Here is a 19257-nt window from a genome sequence, read left to right as displayed (position 1 = left end):
CATTTATAATGCCTTCATGACCCTCTGTCCTTACAATATAAATAGAATAACATAAATAATACATTTTGTAAATCTCATGGACTGTCTCATCCAATCAGTTTTGGAGGCCTCTGGCAGATAACTAGGGGGGCGTAATTGTCAAAGCCATGAGGCTGGGTCGGATACTGTTGCTTTCTTAGTAACACAAGCAGCACAGACCCCATTACTGGTCCTTTCTTATACTTTGTATATCTGAATACATTGCTGTGATGTTGACTAGGGGCGTGAACAGGACAGGTTGCTTTTACTTCTGCTCGTATCTGTACTCGTACGACATCATCGGAAGTGGGTAGGGTAAATGAACTCCCTTTTTCATTTTGCAATCTATCTACAGATTCCTATGCCCTCTTCCATCTCCCATTGCTTGGCTCTGCATCCCTTGATTTGAGATTGACAGTCACCACGCCTCTAACTTTGACCTTTTGTTAGCAGTGGAATAGTCTTGAAAGCTGGGGAAAATATTTAAACAACAGTCAAACTTATTAGAACTGTATCCACTACGTTTTCTGACAATGAATGCAATGATTAGGTCTGTCCAGTGATATAAAGCACACACTTAACAAGCACTGCTGCTCCTTATGCAGCTGCTGAGCTTCACACTTCACTCTATCCTACCAGTGACACTGACTGCTATGGAGAGCACTTGTGCAGAACATGTTTAAATATATGCACTACCTTTTTTATGCAATGGGATCAAACACATGGTTTATACTTATGGCACTTGTCCCTAAGATAAATCATTAATTATCTAATAGCCACATCCTTTTTATCCCTGTTGTGCACCATATCTGTTTGTGATAATAAAATAAAATCCCATCCATTTCCTCAAGTGGATTTTTCATGATAATGATTGCCCCGGGTCTGCAGAAATATATGATACTGTTTTGATCTGGATTGTTTAAAATAATACTCCTTTAAGGCAGGTTTATGGAAAGAAGGTTGGCCTGTATTTGGATACTGGAGAAATAAAGCAGATTCATTTTAAAACCACATACAAATCCAGCATCAAATATACCTTTACTGTTCATCTAATGACTAATAATGCTGCTCTGTAGGACTTGTGCCCTGACCCAATGCTAATTCTTAAACTTGAAATCAAATTAGCAGTAACCCCTTGTGGCATGATCAAAGCATGAAAAGATAAGTTGCTAGCAAATCTCAAAACACAGTCTGTTATTGAGATTATCTTTTTTTTCGCCATTGATTTTTTCCTCTTACAAAACATTGACTCCGCAAAGCACAACTGTTCAACCTAACAGGAAGTCAATTGGCAGTAAACTGCAATGAACACACTGTCATGCCAGTGTCTTACTTTTTAGTTTTTAATGCACAGTCCAGTTTCTTCCCTAACCACCCAAGACAGATCTCAGGTTAGGGCTTCAGTGGATAAGATCTCAAGGTATGAAAGTTCTATTTTTCAAAGAGCAAACTGACAAAACAACATTGAAGGCAGACTATTGATTAGTACTTAGATTGAAAGTCATACTTTCAATCTAAATGAAAAAGTGTCAGGAGCCTGTATTGATTTTATTTGGGGGTGAAGGAGGGGTCTGGTGTTGTGGCAGCTGGGATGGGGGAACATAAATGGCCCAAGGGAAATTCTTAGCGATGTTACTTCACGTCAGTGAGTGCAATAAGGCTCCTTTCTACAAAGCTACACATGTCTAGACATCAAATGACCTTTTTGTTTTTGGGGTGGAAGGCAATGTTAATATGGGATGCCCTGCTGAGTTGCATTGATTGCTGACAGGCTGTAGTGCAACAAATTCAACAAATGGCCTTGATGGAGGTGGAGGATAACATTGAAACAGTTACGATTCTTTATGGTAGGTAGAGCATAAAGCCTGTCATTTGAAATCAAAACAAATCTATGCACTACAGTCGCTACACATATTCTGCAGTCTTCTCCCTGTATGCAGGCAATCTAAAACAATTAGAGCAGTGAAAGCTGTTTTACAGCACGGAGAGTGAGTTTCTCTGCAGGTTTAATCAGATTAATAGTAACATCTGAGCTCTGCAGTCTGGCAGTGCTCCGCTATCCATATTCTCAGGAAATATTCAAATACTTTCGATTTTTAAAGTGTACACAGTACGTGCTTACATGCAAAGCAGCTCCAGTTGCACTGCAAGCAAAATCCAATATTGCTGATGGTGTGATGTTAGTTATTTTTGCCTCTTGCTTTTGTCGAAAAAGCAACCTTTATTAATCCTTTTCTCTTTTGATTTGAGGTTAATCAATTTTTGAAATTGTACATTTCAAAGTCACCTTTTTCAAGTTGCTTTGCAATGTCATATATTATCCTCAAGTTCCTCAAATATTGGAGGCAAGATCCTACTGAGTAACAGTGGCTTTCTTGTTCATATTTCCGGTAAAGGCGCTACCGCGTGAGTGCATGGTGAGCTACACAAACTGGAGCTTGTTGCTTCAAATCCTGGTTGTGCCGAGTTGCTGATCCTTTTGTTATGAATTGTGACTGGTCTTGGTTCACTCTCTTCAGCAACCCCTGCTAGTCAGGCTCCCTACGGGTCCGGGCAGAAATTTCACCGATTCAATAGCTTCATAACAATCATTGAACGTGATCTTCAGCCCTCCTGATTGGTAAATGGGTTGTATCTGTGAGGCACAGTCAAATTATGCATTTCAAGTTGGGTAAACACGGGTGAAATTTGTTCATATGAGAATCTGACAAAGCCACTTTAATTCCCCTGCAAGCAGCATAGATTTAAAACAACCTCATTACTCGAGTCTGCATAAATAGAATGAGATGCTATATTCTGTTGGGGTACATTAGCAATAGAGATCTATAGAAATCTGGTACATTTTTAATTCAGGCTTTCAAAATGGAACATTTCAAACAGACAGTAAGCAAATATACTTGTTTTCTTCTGGTATCCATCCAAGCTCCAGCCAAGCATAAAAATATGTCAAAAGTCCAAGATGATACGCCACACAAGGAGAATTACATGCAGCCTTAAAAGTTCAAGCAGATACAGTGCTTGATAACTTTCAACGCTGTTAACTGTCTGTGGTCTGGTGCCACAGGTTCAACACTGACATCCTGGAGTAAAATGTGCAAGTTATAGGTTTTTTCTCTGTGTTTTCTGTATCACTCACCCTGCAAAGTGCGTGTTTTTTTTTTTTTTTTTTTTTGGTTTTTTTTGTATTGTTGTATTTGTCAGGTAGGCTAAGCTTCTGTCTGTCTGTTTGACTGATTTTTGACAACAATGACTTGAGCTGTTGTTGCAGATCTTGGTTGTATATCAGCATAGTGCTGCATTGCTTCGGATCAGCAGGTGAAAGGAGGTAATTGACTTGACAGGGAACTGAGCTTGTTTGTTGATCTTCAGTCCTCCGGATGGATATGTGGCTACCAATGAGGAGGAAGACTTGGGGATTTGACAATTATAAAACAGGGATCAAATTGAAAAAAAAGCACTTACAATAACAGCATTTCTGGAGGATTTTAAGATAGAACATGAATATTAAAAAATATTGTTTACCATTACTGTTTACATACAGTAGCCTACATTTAAAATGTAAGCCAGCGTGTTGCCTTGGAGAGCAAATCTTCCATGGTTTAGTTGACCTGTGTGCTGATTTTCAGACAGGGTATCCCAGCAGTGCTCTTTAATGATGAGAATGTGGCAGGTTTCCAGAGCTCAGCTGCGATGGGGGTGATGGCGGGTGATGGCTAAGGGGAGCGGGGGGGGGAGGGGCGGGGGCGGCGGGGGGGGGGGGGGGGGGGGGGGGGGGGTAGGGGGGCTGGGGGGGGGGGGGGGGGGGGGGGGGGGGGGGGGGGTTAGCCAGCCAAATCGGTAGTCGACGTGATGACTCTCAGATGACTCTCCCAGCAGGTGTTTCCTCTTGATTCCTTGGGGTAGACAATAAACTTGGGGGAGAAACTGGCCAGGAATATGGTATTGTTAATTAAACATTGACATGTAGCTCAAACTAAGAAAAGTACACATGAAAATGTTCATCCTCAGTCTTTAAAGGTGAAAAAGAAAAAAATCTGATATTGCATGACAGTGTGGATTAATTACATGTAAATATTAAAAAAAAAAAAAAAAAAAAAAAGGTTTCAGGTAGCTGCCTGCTTATTAGCACTAATGGAACAATTAACTCTGATCAGCTCAGATCTCTGAGAAGCGTGTTGTAAGATTAGAGTGAGGATGTGGAGGTTAGTGCCTGGGGGTGGAGGGGGAATGGCGCGGCTGATGGAATATGATTTATTAATCCTCAAAGAAAGCTTTAATTGGACACGGGAGCTGTCGTTGCTCCATTGTTAAACGCTGCCAATCCCTGTTAGGATTGGGGAGTCGGTGAAGAGAGCTGGGGAGAGGCTCTTGTGCAATCAGACACCCATACAGGTAATGAGCATGTCCTCCAGGAAAATGTGGCTTTCCTTTTAATTATTTAGCAGCACTCAGTGACAGGTTAACTCTTGTTGTACTAGGAGCCAAAGTGGTCTAGTTGTAATGTAGTTGCAAATATATATATATATATACACATCTTGCAAACGTTTCCTTAAAAATCACTTTAAGAGAAAGGGCTCACTTCTGCTGTAAGCAGTGGCAGAAGCCATTTCCAGGGGCTGTTTTCCAAAGCCAAGAGGAGCTGTTAATTAGGGGTTGTCAAAAGTTGCCATCATAGGGATGCAGTGATATCAAGAGCCGCATTGTGGGGAAATGGTTTGGAAACAGTAGCTTGACATTGGTTTTACTGGTATCCTAGTGTGTCTAAATGCTATGTGAACTTGTGGGGGTCTTCCAGGCAATTCCTCCTCATGGCTTTGTAAAATGGATTATTTAGAATAAGTGTGCTGCGCTCAAACAATTGGTTGTGACCTCTCTGATATGGGTTATGGTGATTATTATTCCAACCATATACAGCACAATTTCCCTAGCATCGAAACTGACAGAAAGCCTATGAACAGACTAAAACTAAATCAACCCCGCAATGGAGGTAACCCATGGCTGCTTAACGCATCGTATTCAGTGCATGTATGAATTTAAATGATAAATAGGATTTTCATGGTAAATCATAGAGGGTAGTTTTGTTTGGTGAAAAATACATATTCTAGGTTCTAGCATTAAAAAAATCTGTGCAGGATTTCTAATTTAAAAAATCCCAACATGCATTTAAATTAGCCGAAGGAGTGAGGGAATAAAGGCACCTAAAGTCTTTTTTCTTAAATAAAGATTTGCAAGATTTTTTGTCTTTTACCTCTTTTTATTTGTCAGGACATTGTAATATAGGCAGCTGTTCATTGTTCATTTCCAAGCAATTTGCTTTTCTACAGAAGGTATTGGTATTTATAAAGGTGGTTTTAGATTAAGTTGTTTACTCCTTTTTTTGTTGCTGTCTGATGACATCTAATAGAGATAGACACACTGTTTACAGTCACATGACAACCACATGGTATGACTTCAGAGGCCTTGTGCTATATTTAAGACCACAACAGATCTCATAATAGTTAATGAGCTTATGAACTATTACAGTGTGCAGTTAGAAAATGTACTGTGTGTGTGTGTGTGTGTGTGTAGTTATCAACTACCCATACGAGTCAACTTGCATACGTCACACATAATCTGTTATATTATCAATATATATATATATATCATATAATATATATATATATAATATATATATTATATATATAATATATAATATTAGTGCTGGGAGACAAATATCTGAATATCATATTTGCTAGAAATGACAAAAATAACTTGCACTTGTTTACCACCTCACCAGAAGTTGTGCGACAGTTTAAAAAATGGCAAATGATAAAGATCTCAGTGTGATATGTGAGATTAATATGTAAAAAAACAAGGATCAACACAGCAGATCTTTAGCCTCTATTTAAAAGTTTTAGACAGCAAAAAGTAAACAAACCAGATTGTGCACACGCACACATATTGATCTTTGTGGAAGGCCATCTGGTCAAAAACGCGTTGTGCTGCTTTAGAGCAAACCAGAATCTCATGGGACAGAAAAAAAGCAAGCACGTCATTTTGAAACACCTCGCTTAATCAGTGCCCAACTTGCTGGAAATGTGGTGATTTTTATATAGATTTTATATATTACATATTTTCTGGTTTACGGCTTTCTGTTTTGTGGAATGTAATAAACGAGAACCAAAACGGTGAATTTTTTCCCCCTCATTTTTCAGCGTCATTTTCATGTTTGTTTTATTTGAAGTGTTTAAAGTTTCAGTTTTCTTTGCTTGTTCAGCTACAAAAAGGCCCAAGTAAATGTCATTACTTTATGACAATATGTCTATGGACATTGTTTACTAAAAAGAAACAGCTAAGGCAAAAAAAAGTACAAAATAAATAAAATGTGATTTCAACTTTATGTACTGTTTATTTTGGGAATAAACCAAACAACGTTTAACTTGAACTGTTACTTGGCATTGTGGCTTGCAGGAACATCAGACCAGGGAGGAGACAAACACAGTACTAGGGTATGGAAACGGTGATGCGCGAGTTTGAATAATAAAACAAAAATTTTATACTAGAACTGCCACGGTTATACTCCTACCTAAAACCGGTTACATTTTAAACAACATCAATATTAAAATGAAAGACAAACTATCAGATACAACTCAAGAGTTTTATTCAAGCACGTCATATAAAACATCTGCACAGCCGAAACGTTGTATTTAGATGAACAATTAAACATAAAAGGGTTTATTTTCGAACTTACCACATATAAAGCACTACTTCAAAAAAAGAAAATCTGTAATAAACATTTCAAAAGAAACTAGTGTGTAAACAGATATATGTACATACAAAACTGTAAGAACGTATTTTTAATTTAAAACAAAAGTAACATGTGTTAGCTCTTGGGTGTGTCATTCGGTGCAGCACTGAATCCAGGTTGAGATGCAGCAGCTTGCAGTTCTGTAGAAATGGTTTCTGATCAAAATGTTTCTGCCAAAGCGCTGTGGCTAGCTTCAAGATTAAATGTCTCCTACTGATATTTTCCCTGGTGCAATCCTTGTACAAAACAAAGGAATTGATGGCAGCAAGGTCCAGTAGAGGTAACAGCAGGCTTGTGGGCAGCTGGTCGCTGCTTCCCTTCATCCTCTTCGAGCCTCACTTAGCCCTGTTCGGGTAGTCACTTCCACCTCCTAGTGAGGGGGGTTGCAGTCGACAAATACTGTATAAATTTTAGCCTCCCACTTATTAAAGTCAGAAGCCTCATATATATTGATTTTTATATATATATATATATATATATATATATATATATATATATATATATATATATATATATATAGTAAATATGGACTGGAGAGGGGGGCTGTAGTGGAAAATGATTGACCTGAGGCAAAACTACTTTTACAACAGGGGGCTGTAATGCTGAAGCCGCAGGCACCCTGGAGGTAGCAATAGTCTTCCCGAGGGGCATTTAGTTTTCCACTGTGGCTGAGTCTGCAGTACATATTTAATAAATTAGTCTGTCAAAATAATAAGAAAAGCAAGTTTGGATAGTAAATCTAAGTTTGAATACTGTAAAGCCATAAATATTTGCAAGTCTTTTCTTATGCTTTTTTTTTGCGTATGGATATCTTTGTGCTGTACATATAATGAAGATTACCAGTACAATAGGTCACCAACATTTCTAGGGCAAAATAGGTTCTATGGGTGTGATTCAGTAAATATTTTGGTTGCAAATATTTATGGCTTTACAGTATTTTGTTTAAGTATAGCTGATGTAGCATAAGTAAATAACAGAAACAAATAACAGAAAATGTTTTTGAAGTTCACACCACAAGTTTTTTTTTTCTTTCTTTTGTAGTTTGTTTTGTAATTCATTTTGTGTTAGGTCACAGAATTGCCATTCAGCAGTTTTTCATTCAGCCATTTTATCTTGTTGTTAGGAGTGGAGGTGAAGGGCGTTCCTTTAAAAAGTGGCGGGACTGACAGTGATGTGAACCAATCGCATGACAGACTGAGATTATTGCCCGGTGGTGTAAGGATGTGTAGGAAATAGTTAATCTAATTTTGCACCTATGATGAGCTTTTAAACAATCACAGGCCAGAATTTCCAAGCTCAACACAAATAACATATATATTAAGGGTGTACCGATAATCGATAGCATACTGGAATCTGCACCAATATAAAGTAAAATGACACAATTGACTATCGGATGTTTGTGTTGTTTTAGCTGATTATGTGTGCTAATATTTCCTGTATATGCTTTAACTTCTCACTGCATAATGCAATGTTTTGTTTGGCACATGGACTATGACGTGAGAATACAGTAGAAATAGTCGTCATACTGAAAAATAAAAAACACACTTAAGAAAACAAATGTTAAGATGTGTTTTTTGTGTATTATTTATGTCTAGTTGATAGAGGTTCCACACAGTCAAGTCTGGAAAATGAAAGTGAGCAATGATTCTGCAATGCATGTGGCTGATTATACTGTGACAGACCTGTGTCATTCCATCATAGAATATTGCCTATTTCACTGCCAAGTATAAAGTGTGCGCAGCATCGTGAGTAACAAAGGACATTGATTCTGCTGGCGTCAATGTGAAATTAAAAGAACTAGTTTTCTTCTACTTCTGTAACAAAATTATAATTCAGTCTGAGCACATAATTATAAAAACAGTTACTAGAAGTAAATGTTTGATTCATAGTTGGTATCCCAGGGTATGTGTATCTATGCATCTATATTTTTTCAATACATCTATATGTCACACTTACATTTTCACATGTATTTTCAGAACGCAATAAGCTATTCCACATACTGTAAACAGTCATGTTGATATACTTTACCATGTTACTACATTGTTTGCTTACCTAATTACATCCAGGTCTTAAATACCCCTTGTCAAATTACCAGAGGTCCAGATAAGCTGCATACTGGATGTTTTACGCACTGAAAAAATAGGAATTATGCATGATATTTCAATTTAATATGTAAAGACACGCATCGCAATTTTGCTGCACAGCTTGAGTTCGCATGTTATCAAGCTTCTAGTACTTTACTGGTTCCCAGCAACACAATAGTCAGTTGTGATTATACTGCATGTGGTATAGAGAATGAATGGTGGGACAGCTACAGGCAATTGTAGCCTGCCTCGGAATTTCCACGAACATGTGACCAATAAGTCCGGTTTTCAAAAAACAAATCCAAAATAAGCGGATGCTTGAATCCACTTGCAGTGCCTGTTTGTGGCGGGTGAATAAGCGACTCGATTCTAGATCCTCTGCACTGTCTTAGTCCACCTCAACCTACCACTGAAGCATATCGTCGATACCACTGCCCAAAAGAGCCGGCTCCTTTGTACAGCGGTATCGACGATATGCTTTAGTGCAAGAGGTCCTGGGTTTGCGCCCGCCCTCCGCCTGTGTAGATTGTCTCGCCCTGTGAGAGGTGCCTGCCTGCGGGAACCGAGATCATTACAGTATATATTTACAAGTGATGTTATTGTATTCCTTACTGATCGCCTTGCTATAGCAATATAAAGCACCCCGACTCTCTCCAAACACAGGATATTGTATTTATTGTATAGGTTTACCTTCCAATAATTCAGTTGACAGAGAGGTAAATTGGTAGGTAGGTTGAGGTGGACTAAGACAGTCTTCCCTCCACCTTTTTGTGGATTGCCTCGCCCTGTGTGATGTGCCTGCCTGTGGGAACCGGGATCACTACAATACTATGTGCATGCAGGGTTTTTTTTTTCTGTAGGAGGATTTTTGTTTAGATGTTCTTGAAGAAAAAAAAATCAATAATAAAACAGTTACATTACTGGATGTGTTTTATATTGGAGAGGGCATGTTTTAAATTGTGTTTAAAAAAGATCTCCATACAAGTATATGAGAAAATAGTAGTATTGACTGAAGTAATTCAAAATATGGTAGAAAGGCTGGACTGTTTCTGGAAAGCTGTTGAATGTAAGAAGATTATACAATTTCCTTTCATTAGCGAATAGACTAGAAACCAACTTCAGGTAGGAGAAAAAAGGTTTATGCTGCTATCCCTTGAGTATAACCAAAGCCAATTTAGCTAGCTTCTGTAAATGCATTCAAGCAGCTTAGAAGTGTTGGATTGGAGTGCATGTAAACACTGTCAAAATAAATTATCAAATTATCACTTACCATACTGTGAACTGGAAACAGTTTTCTGACTGAAATAAAAACACTTACCACTATACAGAGAAGAGATAGTGGCTGTTTTTATTACAAACTTTAAAATACATTGAAAAGGTCATAACGCTGTGTATAATCATTTAAATTTAGCCATTAAAAAAATAAATAATAAAGTAAAGAATACAAGGTATTAAACCCATTATCATATTGCATGTACATGTTTTTATTATAAAGGCCCCCTTTACAGTGCTTTGATTAAAGAGTAGAGGCTATACTAAATGAAAGACTGTGCATAATATTCTACCCGAAGTCTGATTCAGTGTTAAGTACTATAAAACATCAATCCATTTAATGGTATTGCTACATGAAGGAAAAATTCAATTTGAACTGATTTCTCTCAAGCATGAGATCCACTAATGCACAAATGAGTAAAGCTCAGCTGCAGACATGCCGGTGCCAGAGGACAGTCCAACACAACGCAGAGCAGCAGGAGCAATAAATAATGTATGTCTAATATCACAAGACAGACTAACTAAAGTGAAGAACTGATATGAGAGTTTGGCTCAAAGCAGAGACCCGAGTGAAACAGTGCAGATCAGTAATAATAAACTGAATAGTGCTGAATTAGTCATACACTTTTTTTTTTTTTGCTCAGGGCACTCAAGTGATCTGGTTTTAGATAACAGGACAAGTTATTTTTTTCTTTGACAGGACTGGTTCATCAAAGTCATTGTATGCAAGTTGTGGTAGTGTTCAGAACAAACATAGGGGGAAATTCACAAAAACTTTTGTAGCACGTGCGTAGAAACTAGAAATGCAGAATTAATTTCAAGGCCTCTTTAGTCTGTATACATTCAATAGAAGCACATAACTCAGTAATTGGTTCTTTATTGTCTTTTATAGGTAAAAAAAGAATTGAGATACAAAATAATAAATTCAAAAGAACATATAGTGTTTTTCATGTTAAGTGTGCAAACATTCTAATAAGCTAGACAATAATCAGTAATCCTTTACAGAAAGGTCCGAAAAATACCAGTGGGATAGCGTTATAAACAGAACAACAGGGTTCAATATTTGTTCTTCATTTTGCCCCAGAATTTAGATTTCTGCCATGCAGACTGCCGAGAATGTAATGACATTCAATGTGAATCTTCAGAGTGAAGTCTAGGCCATTGTGTAACTTGGGACCTGGCCGTGTGATCTAGACCCTGTGGTTGCAGTGGTCTTCTTTGCTATGGTGTTGACTGCAAGATGAGGATATGTACTGTATGTTTACTGCCATGCTGTGTTTTTATTGGAATAGGAAGTAGTTGTCTCCATAGTAAAACTGGTCTCAGAGAGGTACACATAAAACAAGCAATTCAGTTAAATTGGATAGATATAAATTTGTTTTTCTGTAAAACTTGGCATTTTTACTGAAATTATATGCAGACACTAGGCCCTATTCACTAAGCTTTAAACTCATTTAAGTCTGTTTTGATTATGTTAACAGTTTGATATTCATAGTGGCTTTTTTTAACAGCAGTTTCTTAATATCAGGCTTTAATTATATATCTATATCATGGTAAAGCTTTGTCAGCATGGTCCATTGTTTCAAGCAAAATGCGTGGATTCATTCTAAGGGCCTCATGCACTAAACGGTGGTAAATGACCTGAAATACTGCGTGGTAAGAGAAACCCATACTGCGCGCAAAAAGGAAGGTGTGTCTGCTCTATTCACTAATATAATAATATGCACAAATACTGCAAGCTAAAAGATTCATTTGCCAGTCACCATAGCACACGAAATGCTGCATGTGTTACACACCCTTTATTTTAGTATATGGGCACTCCAGAGGACAGGTAGTCCGGCTCTCACTTTGTCAGAATGACTGCGACCAAGGAGGCAGCAGCCGACACCAGCTACATACTGTACATCTTCAGTGTTTCTCCATAGGATGACGGGAGGCGGCCCGGTGTTACACAGATTTCTGTATCCCCACAGAATTCTGTATCCCCTTAGATTTGTCGCCTGCATAGATCAAGATTGCTATACATGTAATACAATTTAAATGTGTTTTAAAAGAAAAATACAATTTTTCAAGGGTTTCGTGTATTGAGCAACTCAGGAGGCTCAGTGTACTGTAGAAAATCAGTGTTAAATGTGCTGTTTTATTTTGCTATGGAACTAGTTTGGTCTTGTTTTCAATATTTGTTGCAAACTGCAGCAGGACTCAATGGCAGTGCTTGAGAACACAGCGGGGCTCAGGCACAGGAATATCGTGCACGCCCAGCTTTGAAAAACTGCACAGTCATGGGATCATGCGGAGATACAGAACTCTGCGTAAACCCAGGAAGGTCTTGCTTTGAGACAGTCTAAGCGGAGAAACAGAAAATAAGGAACTGAAAACAAATATTTGTTTGTTCACCTTTATCCCCCTCAGGCTTATCTTAAAGGTACTCCGGTACCCAAACATTGGCTCAGTATAAATTTAAGTGTATGTCTATTCCTGCAATGCATCTTGCGTTGAGAAAGCAACACGTTTGGAATCAGAATAAAGGAAATTATTATGTAATACATTTCACGTGCAGTCATCTTTTGGTAAATTGCATTTTCAGAATCATCATATATTTCTATATATCTGTCTTTGTCTAAGTGCAAATGTTTGTATATGTGGCTGGTGTAACTCGTGTCACAGATTATTTGCTTGCGTGTTTGTGACCAGTTTTCTGGCAGACTTGATATACAGTATAACATTTAAAAATGCAAGAAGTAATTACAACATATCATAAATACCTCAAGCTCCCAAAAGCAGAATGGAGTCCCGAGACAAAAATGGATATTAATTTTTTAATCACTTCGACTGGTTTGAAATGTAGCGATGTATAGACCGAGTCATAAGGAATTTACATTTCCAGTCTCAACACTGCAGTTCACAGGACAGTGTTTTTAAGGAACAGTAGTGTGCAATAATTCCTGAGAGCTGATGGCTTCCACTGTTCAGATCTTCATCATTAGTGAAATGGTCCTCTAATTAAAGACATACATGTCTGTGTAATCAAGTACTGACACCTTCATTAGCTGAGGTATTGAATCCTATTGAGTCTTTTTTAATGATCAGATCTTGGCTGATATAAATACAGCCATCCTTATCTATATATTGATATTGCCAGTGCTTCTCCCCAGAGGCGATTTATCGATCTACTTCACTAAGCATCACGAACATTACTGAAGACAATAACAATTCAGGTGTCTTATTAGCTGCTGTGCTGGCCTGTGATGGTCTATAAATTGACAGATACTTTGGGTTGTGGGGTCTATAAATCCCTAACCTGTCATAAGCACTAAACAATAATGAAAATCATTTCAATTCAAACTGGCAGTCCACAAAATTAGGTACATGCCTAAGGACAAATTGTTTATTTCTGTGAATTCCATGTGATAAAATAGTAATTGCATCAGTATTATACTTCATAAGACAGCATTGCTTCTGTTTGATAACTGCATACATTGAAAAATATGATTTATACATGTTTTAAATGAGCCTGCTGGAAAACAGTCATGAGGCTTTGTATAACAGAGTGCATTGAGAAGGTGTTCTTGTTTGTATGCAGGAAAATATTATTGGAAAAAAAAAAAAATTGCTGGTGTATTTAATTTTCGCAATTACTTTGGTTTGTCATTTTTTAACAATAATCCATGTACATTTTACTGTATGAAAAATAAACAACTGTGTCACGATAAATAGGTTGTGTGAAGAAGTGTATCTACTGTATAGCGTTTTTTTCAATATTTGCATAGCATTGATTTGCGCCCCTTTAAGAGACCTTATGTTAAGCTGCTTGTTCCTTGTTTTATTAAATAAACAGGCGTTTGTCTCGTCTCAGAACATAGAAGTAAAGTGCTTTAAGAATAGGGTCCTTGGTAAAATGGCTGGGTGAGCAGAGGTCTCTGACTGGAGGAGCAAGATTCCCCAGCAGTGATCTTGTTTACTCATAATGTACTATTTCACGTATTATGCTACTATCATGTGTTATACATTGGTTTTTTTTTTTTTTTTTTTTTTTTTTTTTTTTACTTTATATCATGTATTATGATTGATTGATAATCAAAACTGACATTGTTAAACAGCTTTTCTCCACTAAACACACTAAATTTAACTTTAAAAACAAGTTATTCTTTTGCACGTTTCTTTATAATTTGACACTAATGAGAGCAGGAATACCCTAGTGTTCTCTTTGCATACAAGCAGAAAAAAAAAAAAAAAAAAAAAAAACTTCAAATAGCCCTTTATCCTATCCTGGTTAATAATTACTGGTTCATATTTAAATTTAATCACGTACATAATCTAACCATAGAAAAAAGGATTATGATTATTATTTAATACTGATGTTATTTAGTTCATAGAGAAAGTTGTCATTTATTGGCACTGGGGCTCACACTGTGGATAAATAGTGATCTGTCGCCCTCTGCTGGTTATAGGTGGGTACACGCAGGTTGAATGGAATGTTCATCATGCTTTAATGTAATTCATGACATTCAAATGATCGCAATAAAACAGATTAGAAAAACATATCAATAATATGTATCGTAGCACATCCTTCCAATTAATCAAATAAATCTGTGCCTTAATGGAGTAAAGTGCTGGAGTGGTATTTATGTTTTGGGTTTTTTTTTGTATCTCTTTAGTTACAGTAGTTAAAACTAATTTCATCACACCATTAAATATGTCAATGTAAATGGAGTAAACATTTAAAATTTCCAAGATATCACCTACTTTGTTTGCGAAGGATCACCACAAATCAAAGTGCTTCATTTGCAGCTCTAAACGAGTGGGCATTTTGGCAGCATCGTTTATACATTATACAGGCTTAAGCTTTCATTTTGTGATATATAGAATTATTCTTTCTAACTATACACTAAAAGCCTATTTTTAACTTGCATATGATGAGGGAATCTGGATTTAAGGTTTTATCTTTTACTGTTTTCATCTGGAATTAAATGAATCAATTTATTAATGTGTTGATTTCAATGCAAGAAAATCTGTCCTTCCCTCACATTTACAATTGAGCACCACTCAATGGCAATTAGCTACCACATTTTCCTCTGATCTGGGTTCTGATGTTTTCATGTCATACTGCCATATGGCAGTGGTTAATAAATTCATTTAATACCTGCCAATAAATACTTCTTAAAGGGGAGTACGAGTATCAGCACACTCTTGGTGTTTATAGATACAGTATTGCCAATGTGTCATCTCGTCACATAGTTTTACCCTTAAAGAACAATAACTCCTTTGATTGCATTGCTGGAATATATCTCTTCCATTTAAATATTAACCTCACAGGTTGATTGGGAAATCTTGCAGTGTTACTAACTTTAGCTGCTCAAACACCTGACCCTGAATAAAACAGTTAGGAAGATCTTCTAAAAGCACCAAGGCTTATTTGGCTAATTCTGCAGGCCCTGCTACGACAGTCAGTCTTGTTTGTTTGCAGATACATGGATCATATTATGTTCACTGCGTATTAGGTTGATGTAAAACAGAAACCATATTGTACTGTACACTGTGGATGTATAGCAATAGGAGGAAAACTGCATTTATATCAGGACGACTCATGTGGGACTAGTTGCCATATATTTCATTACAGTGCTTACTAAAAGCATCTTGGTTAATAGCAAGAGAGTGCCTTAAAAGATTTTGCAAGTGTGGCTTAATCACTTGTAGGAATTGATTGACTGTCAGTTAATAAACATTAACCTGTCTTTCCCACTTGGTGATTAGTGGTTTATGTGCTTTGCTCCCTGCAGGCTGAAGACGCAGTCCTGAAGATTGATGGAGGGCCATGCTATTCAAACAGCAGGCGTTGCTGAGACAGAAGCTCTTTGTGCTAGGCAGCCTTGCTATTGGAAGTCTCCTGTATCTAGTCACCAGAGTTGGGAGCTTGGATAGGTCAGTACAGATCTTTTCTTCAAGTTGACATGTGTGTAAATTACCTCTCCTTTACATTGTGTTTAAAATGGAAGCGATTCCAATGCAGTACAGGTGTAAAGTACAGCTGTAGTGCTGTTGGGTCTGGGCCCAGTTCTCACTCTTTCACATCCACCACTGTAGCAGTCCAGTGTAGAGCGTGAACCTCGAAAGCCAGCATGAGTCACCGACCATGAGGAATGGACTCTGTTTCTGAAGGCATCACTGTAGCTCAAATAGAAATTGAACTGAATGCGCATCAAAATCTCCACGTTGAATTCTGAAAGCAACAGCTATTATAGAAATACTGCATTACTGTTAGGAGATCAGAATGTTTTAACAAGCCGTTTCTGTTCTTGGGCATCTACATTGTGTCATAAATAAATACTACATTTAAGGACACATCAATTATAAAGCATTTGAAACAGGGGTGTGGGAATCTGCTGCAAAAGCCAGAAAGAGAGAGAGAGAGAGAGAGAGAGAGAGAGAGAGAGAGAGAGAGAGAGAGAGAGAGAGATTGAGGAATTGCAGTCAAAACGATGGCCCAGACATCCTGGTTTTATTTACAATTTATAGTTATTTATTGACATAATTAGGTTACCAGCAGTGATAAGACTTTGGATGGGGTTATACTATGTGGCTATACTAGCATGCGGCCGAAGTACACAAACAAAAGTGTAAAAGAAATAATAAATAGAAAAATACAAACCAGAACACAGTGGGGAAAACACAGCTAATATAACAAAAGCTGACCAACTCAGTGGCCGGGTGGTGCTCCCGCTATAAGGGAGGTCCTGCTACAAGAACCCCGGTGTACTTTAGTGGGAATAAAATACCTCAATGAATTCCTTTTCTTAAAACGCTGTGTCTAAACACAGTGATAACGAGTTGCTCACCCTGGTTAAAACACTCAGTCCTGATGGTTCACAGCCAATCCATAGACCTTGACCTTCAGCTTCATGAGAACTAAATGCATATTTGGTCATTTGTCTCAAGGACATGCAAGATAACCTCTGTTTAGCTAAAAAAAAAAAAAAAAAAAATACTTGGATACTAAAAGAAACTACAGTTCAATGACAAATGCCTCGACGATGTTTCTTGAAGACGGCCTCTAGTCAAAACATTTGTCATTGAATATTTGTTTCTTTTAGTAATCATAAATTCAGTACTATTGAGTGTTTAATAGTGTAGTTATGGATAACTCAAAAGTTAGAGTAGAATTGTGTAAAAACATAGCTCAGTTTTGTCAATTTTTAAATAGAGAGACAGAGGGATAGTGAAATAAATTTGGAAACTGAATCCAAGCTCTCTAACAATAACTGAAGATGCATGCTGTCCAGTGCTTTCACTTATTAATTTTCCTTTTGCTTGACAGGCCTCAGCCTATTTGCCCCATAGAAGGTCGATCAGATCAGACCCACATCCCTGAGCAAATCCCCCTGCGCACCCTACAGTTCAAGCGTGGCCTGCTGCACGAGCTTAGGAAAGGCAACGCCACGACAGAACAGATTCGACTTCACAACCTGGTCCGGCAGCTCCCACAAGCAATCATCATCGGAGTGCGGAAAGGGGGCACCAGAGCCCTGCTGGAGATGCTGAACCTGCACCCAGCCGTGGTCAAAGCCTCCCAGGAGGTCCACTTCTTTGATAATGACCCCAACTACGCCAAGGGCATCGAATGGTACAGAGGGAAGATGCCCTTTTCTCACCCGCATCAAATCACCATAGAGAAAAGCCCTGCCTACTTCATCACCGAGGAAGTCCCAGAACGAATCTTTAAAATGAACTCGTCCATCAAACTGCTTCTTATCGTGCGGGAGCCCACGACCAGAGCCGTTTCTGATTACACTCAAGTGCTGGAGGGCAAGGAAAGGAAGAATAAGACCTACTACAAATTTGAGAAGTTAGCCATCGACTCCAACACCTGTGAGGTCAACACGAAGTACAAGGCAGTGCGCACCAGCATTTACACAAAACATTTAGAGAAGTGGCTCAAATACTTTCCCGTCGAACAGTTTCATATCGTGGACGGAGACCGGCTCATAACGGATCCCTTGCCAGAGCTTCAGCTTGTGGAACAATTCTTAAATCTCCCAACAAGGATTAGTCAGTATAACTTGTACTTCAATGCCACCAGAGGGTTTTACTGCTTGCGATTTAACATTGTCTTTAACAAGTGCCTGGCAGGTAGCAAAGGGCGAATACACCCAGATGTGGATCCCTCTGTTGTTACCAAACTGCGCAAGTTTTTTCACCCTTTTAATCAGAAATTTTATCAGATCATTGGAAGAACATTTAATTGGCCATGAAGCTAAATGTTTTTAACATCTAAATTAAAACTAACAGACCTTTAAAAAAATGTTTCTTTGGTTTGATGTTTTTTATTTTCGTGAAGATAATATTTTATTCTGTCTCGGTTTTGGTTAATACCAAATTGGTTTATACCTTTACTTTAGTTTACAATGTTTTAAATAATATATATATATATATATATAATATATAATATATATATATATGATATATATATATATATATATATATATTATAGGCCGTTTAAAATTTTCCAGATTTTCATTAACCTTTTATTTTAGGTGACCATTCCAACCATATAACATACTTACCTGTTTAAATGACAGATTTTAGATTCCCATTTGTGTCTGTACATGGTTATAATGTATATCTTTAAAATCACTTAAAATTAAGTGTTTATTTTGTAAAATAAACATTAAAAATCAGGCCAGATTTTTAAAATTGCTCATATTACATTGCAGTTACCCTTTTAAAAGAGTACTTTTGTCTGATCTGCACAAAATTAAAGTCATTTGCATAAAAGAGATAACCACCATAACATTTGAAACATTGTCTTTGTACTAAAATAGAGAAAATCAAACAATCTTTTGCTTCAGAAATATGGGTCTGTATAACAATTTTACAGTGTTTTTTTTTTTTTTTTTTTTTTTTTTTTTTTTTTTAGAAAAGCCATGTTAAATAGCAATTCACAGCTGTTATTTTTAAAAGCATTCTGTTTGATGGTTGAGTGATGAGCTAAGCTCCATCGGTGAGGGGGGGTACAGGGGCGACGACGACAATACTGGGGACAATACAGATGTTTTAAAAACCTGATTTCTTTTCCATTCAAGAACCTTCTTCTGTTTA

At 37.5% G+C, this 19257-nt stretch overlaps 1 protein-coding gene across 1 annotated transcript in view; it reads left to right on the top strand.

Annotated features, from left to right (window-relative positions):
* Nucleotides 1-18455, top strand: part of LOC121316604 (heparan sulfate glucosamine 3-O-sulfotransferase 5-like) — a 72865-nt gene extending 54410 nt beyond the window's left edge. The window contains exons 2-3 of the mRNA XM_041251650.1: nucleotides 15942-16083; nucleotides 17477-18455. Coding sequence (XP_041107584.1) covers nucleotides 15977-16083; nucleotides 17477-18410 — 1041 coding nt within the window. The 5' untranslated portion in view covers nucleotides 15942-15976 and the 3' untranslated portion in view covers nucleotides 18411-18455. The remainder of the gene's footprint in view (nucleotides 1-15941; nucleotides 16084-17476) is intronic.
* Nucleotides 18456-19257: the final 802 nt, after the last annotated feature.

Source organism: Polyodon spathula, chromosome 6 (genome assembly GCF_017654505.1).
Source record: "Polyodon spathula isolate WHYD16114869_AA chromosome 6, ASM1765450v1, whole genome shotgun sequence".
In the NCBI taxonomy this organism is placed as follows: Eukaryota; Metazoa; Chordata; class Actinopteri; order Acipenseriformes; family Polyodontidae; genus Polyodon; species Polyodon spathula.
This window is presented reverse-complemented; position numbering and strand designations above follow the sequence as displayed.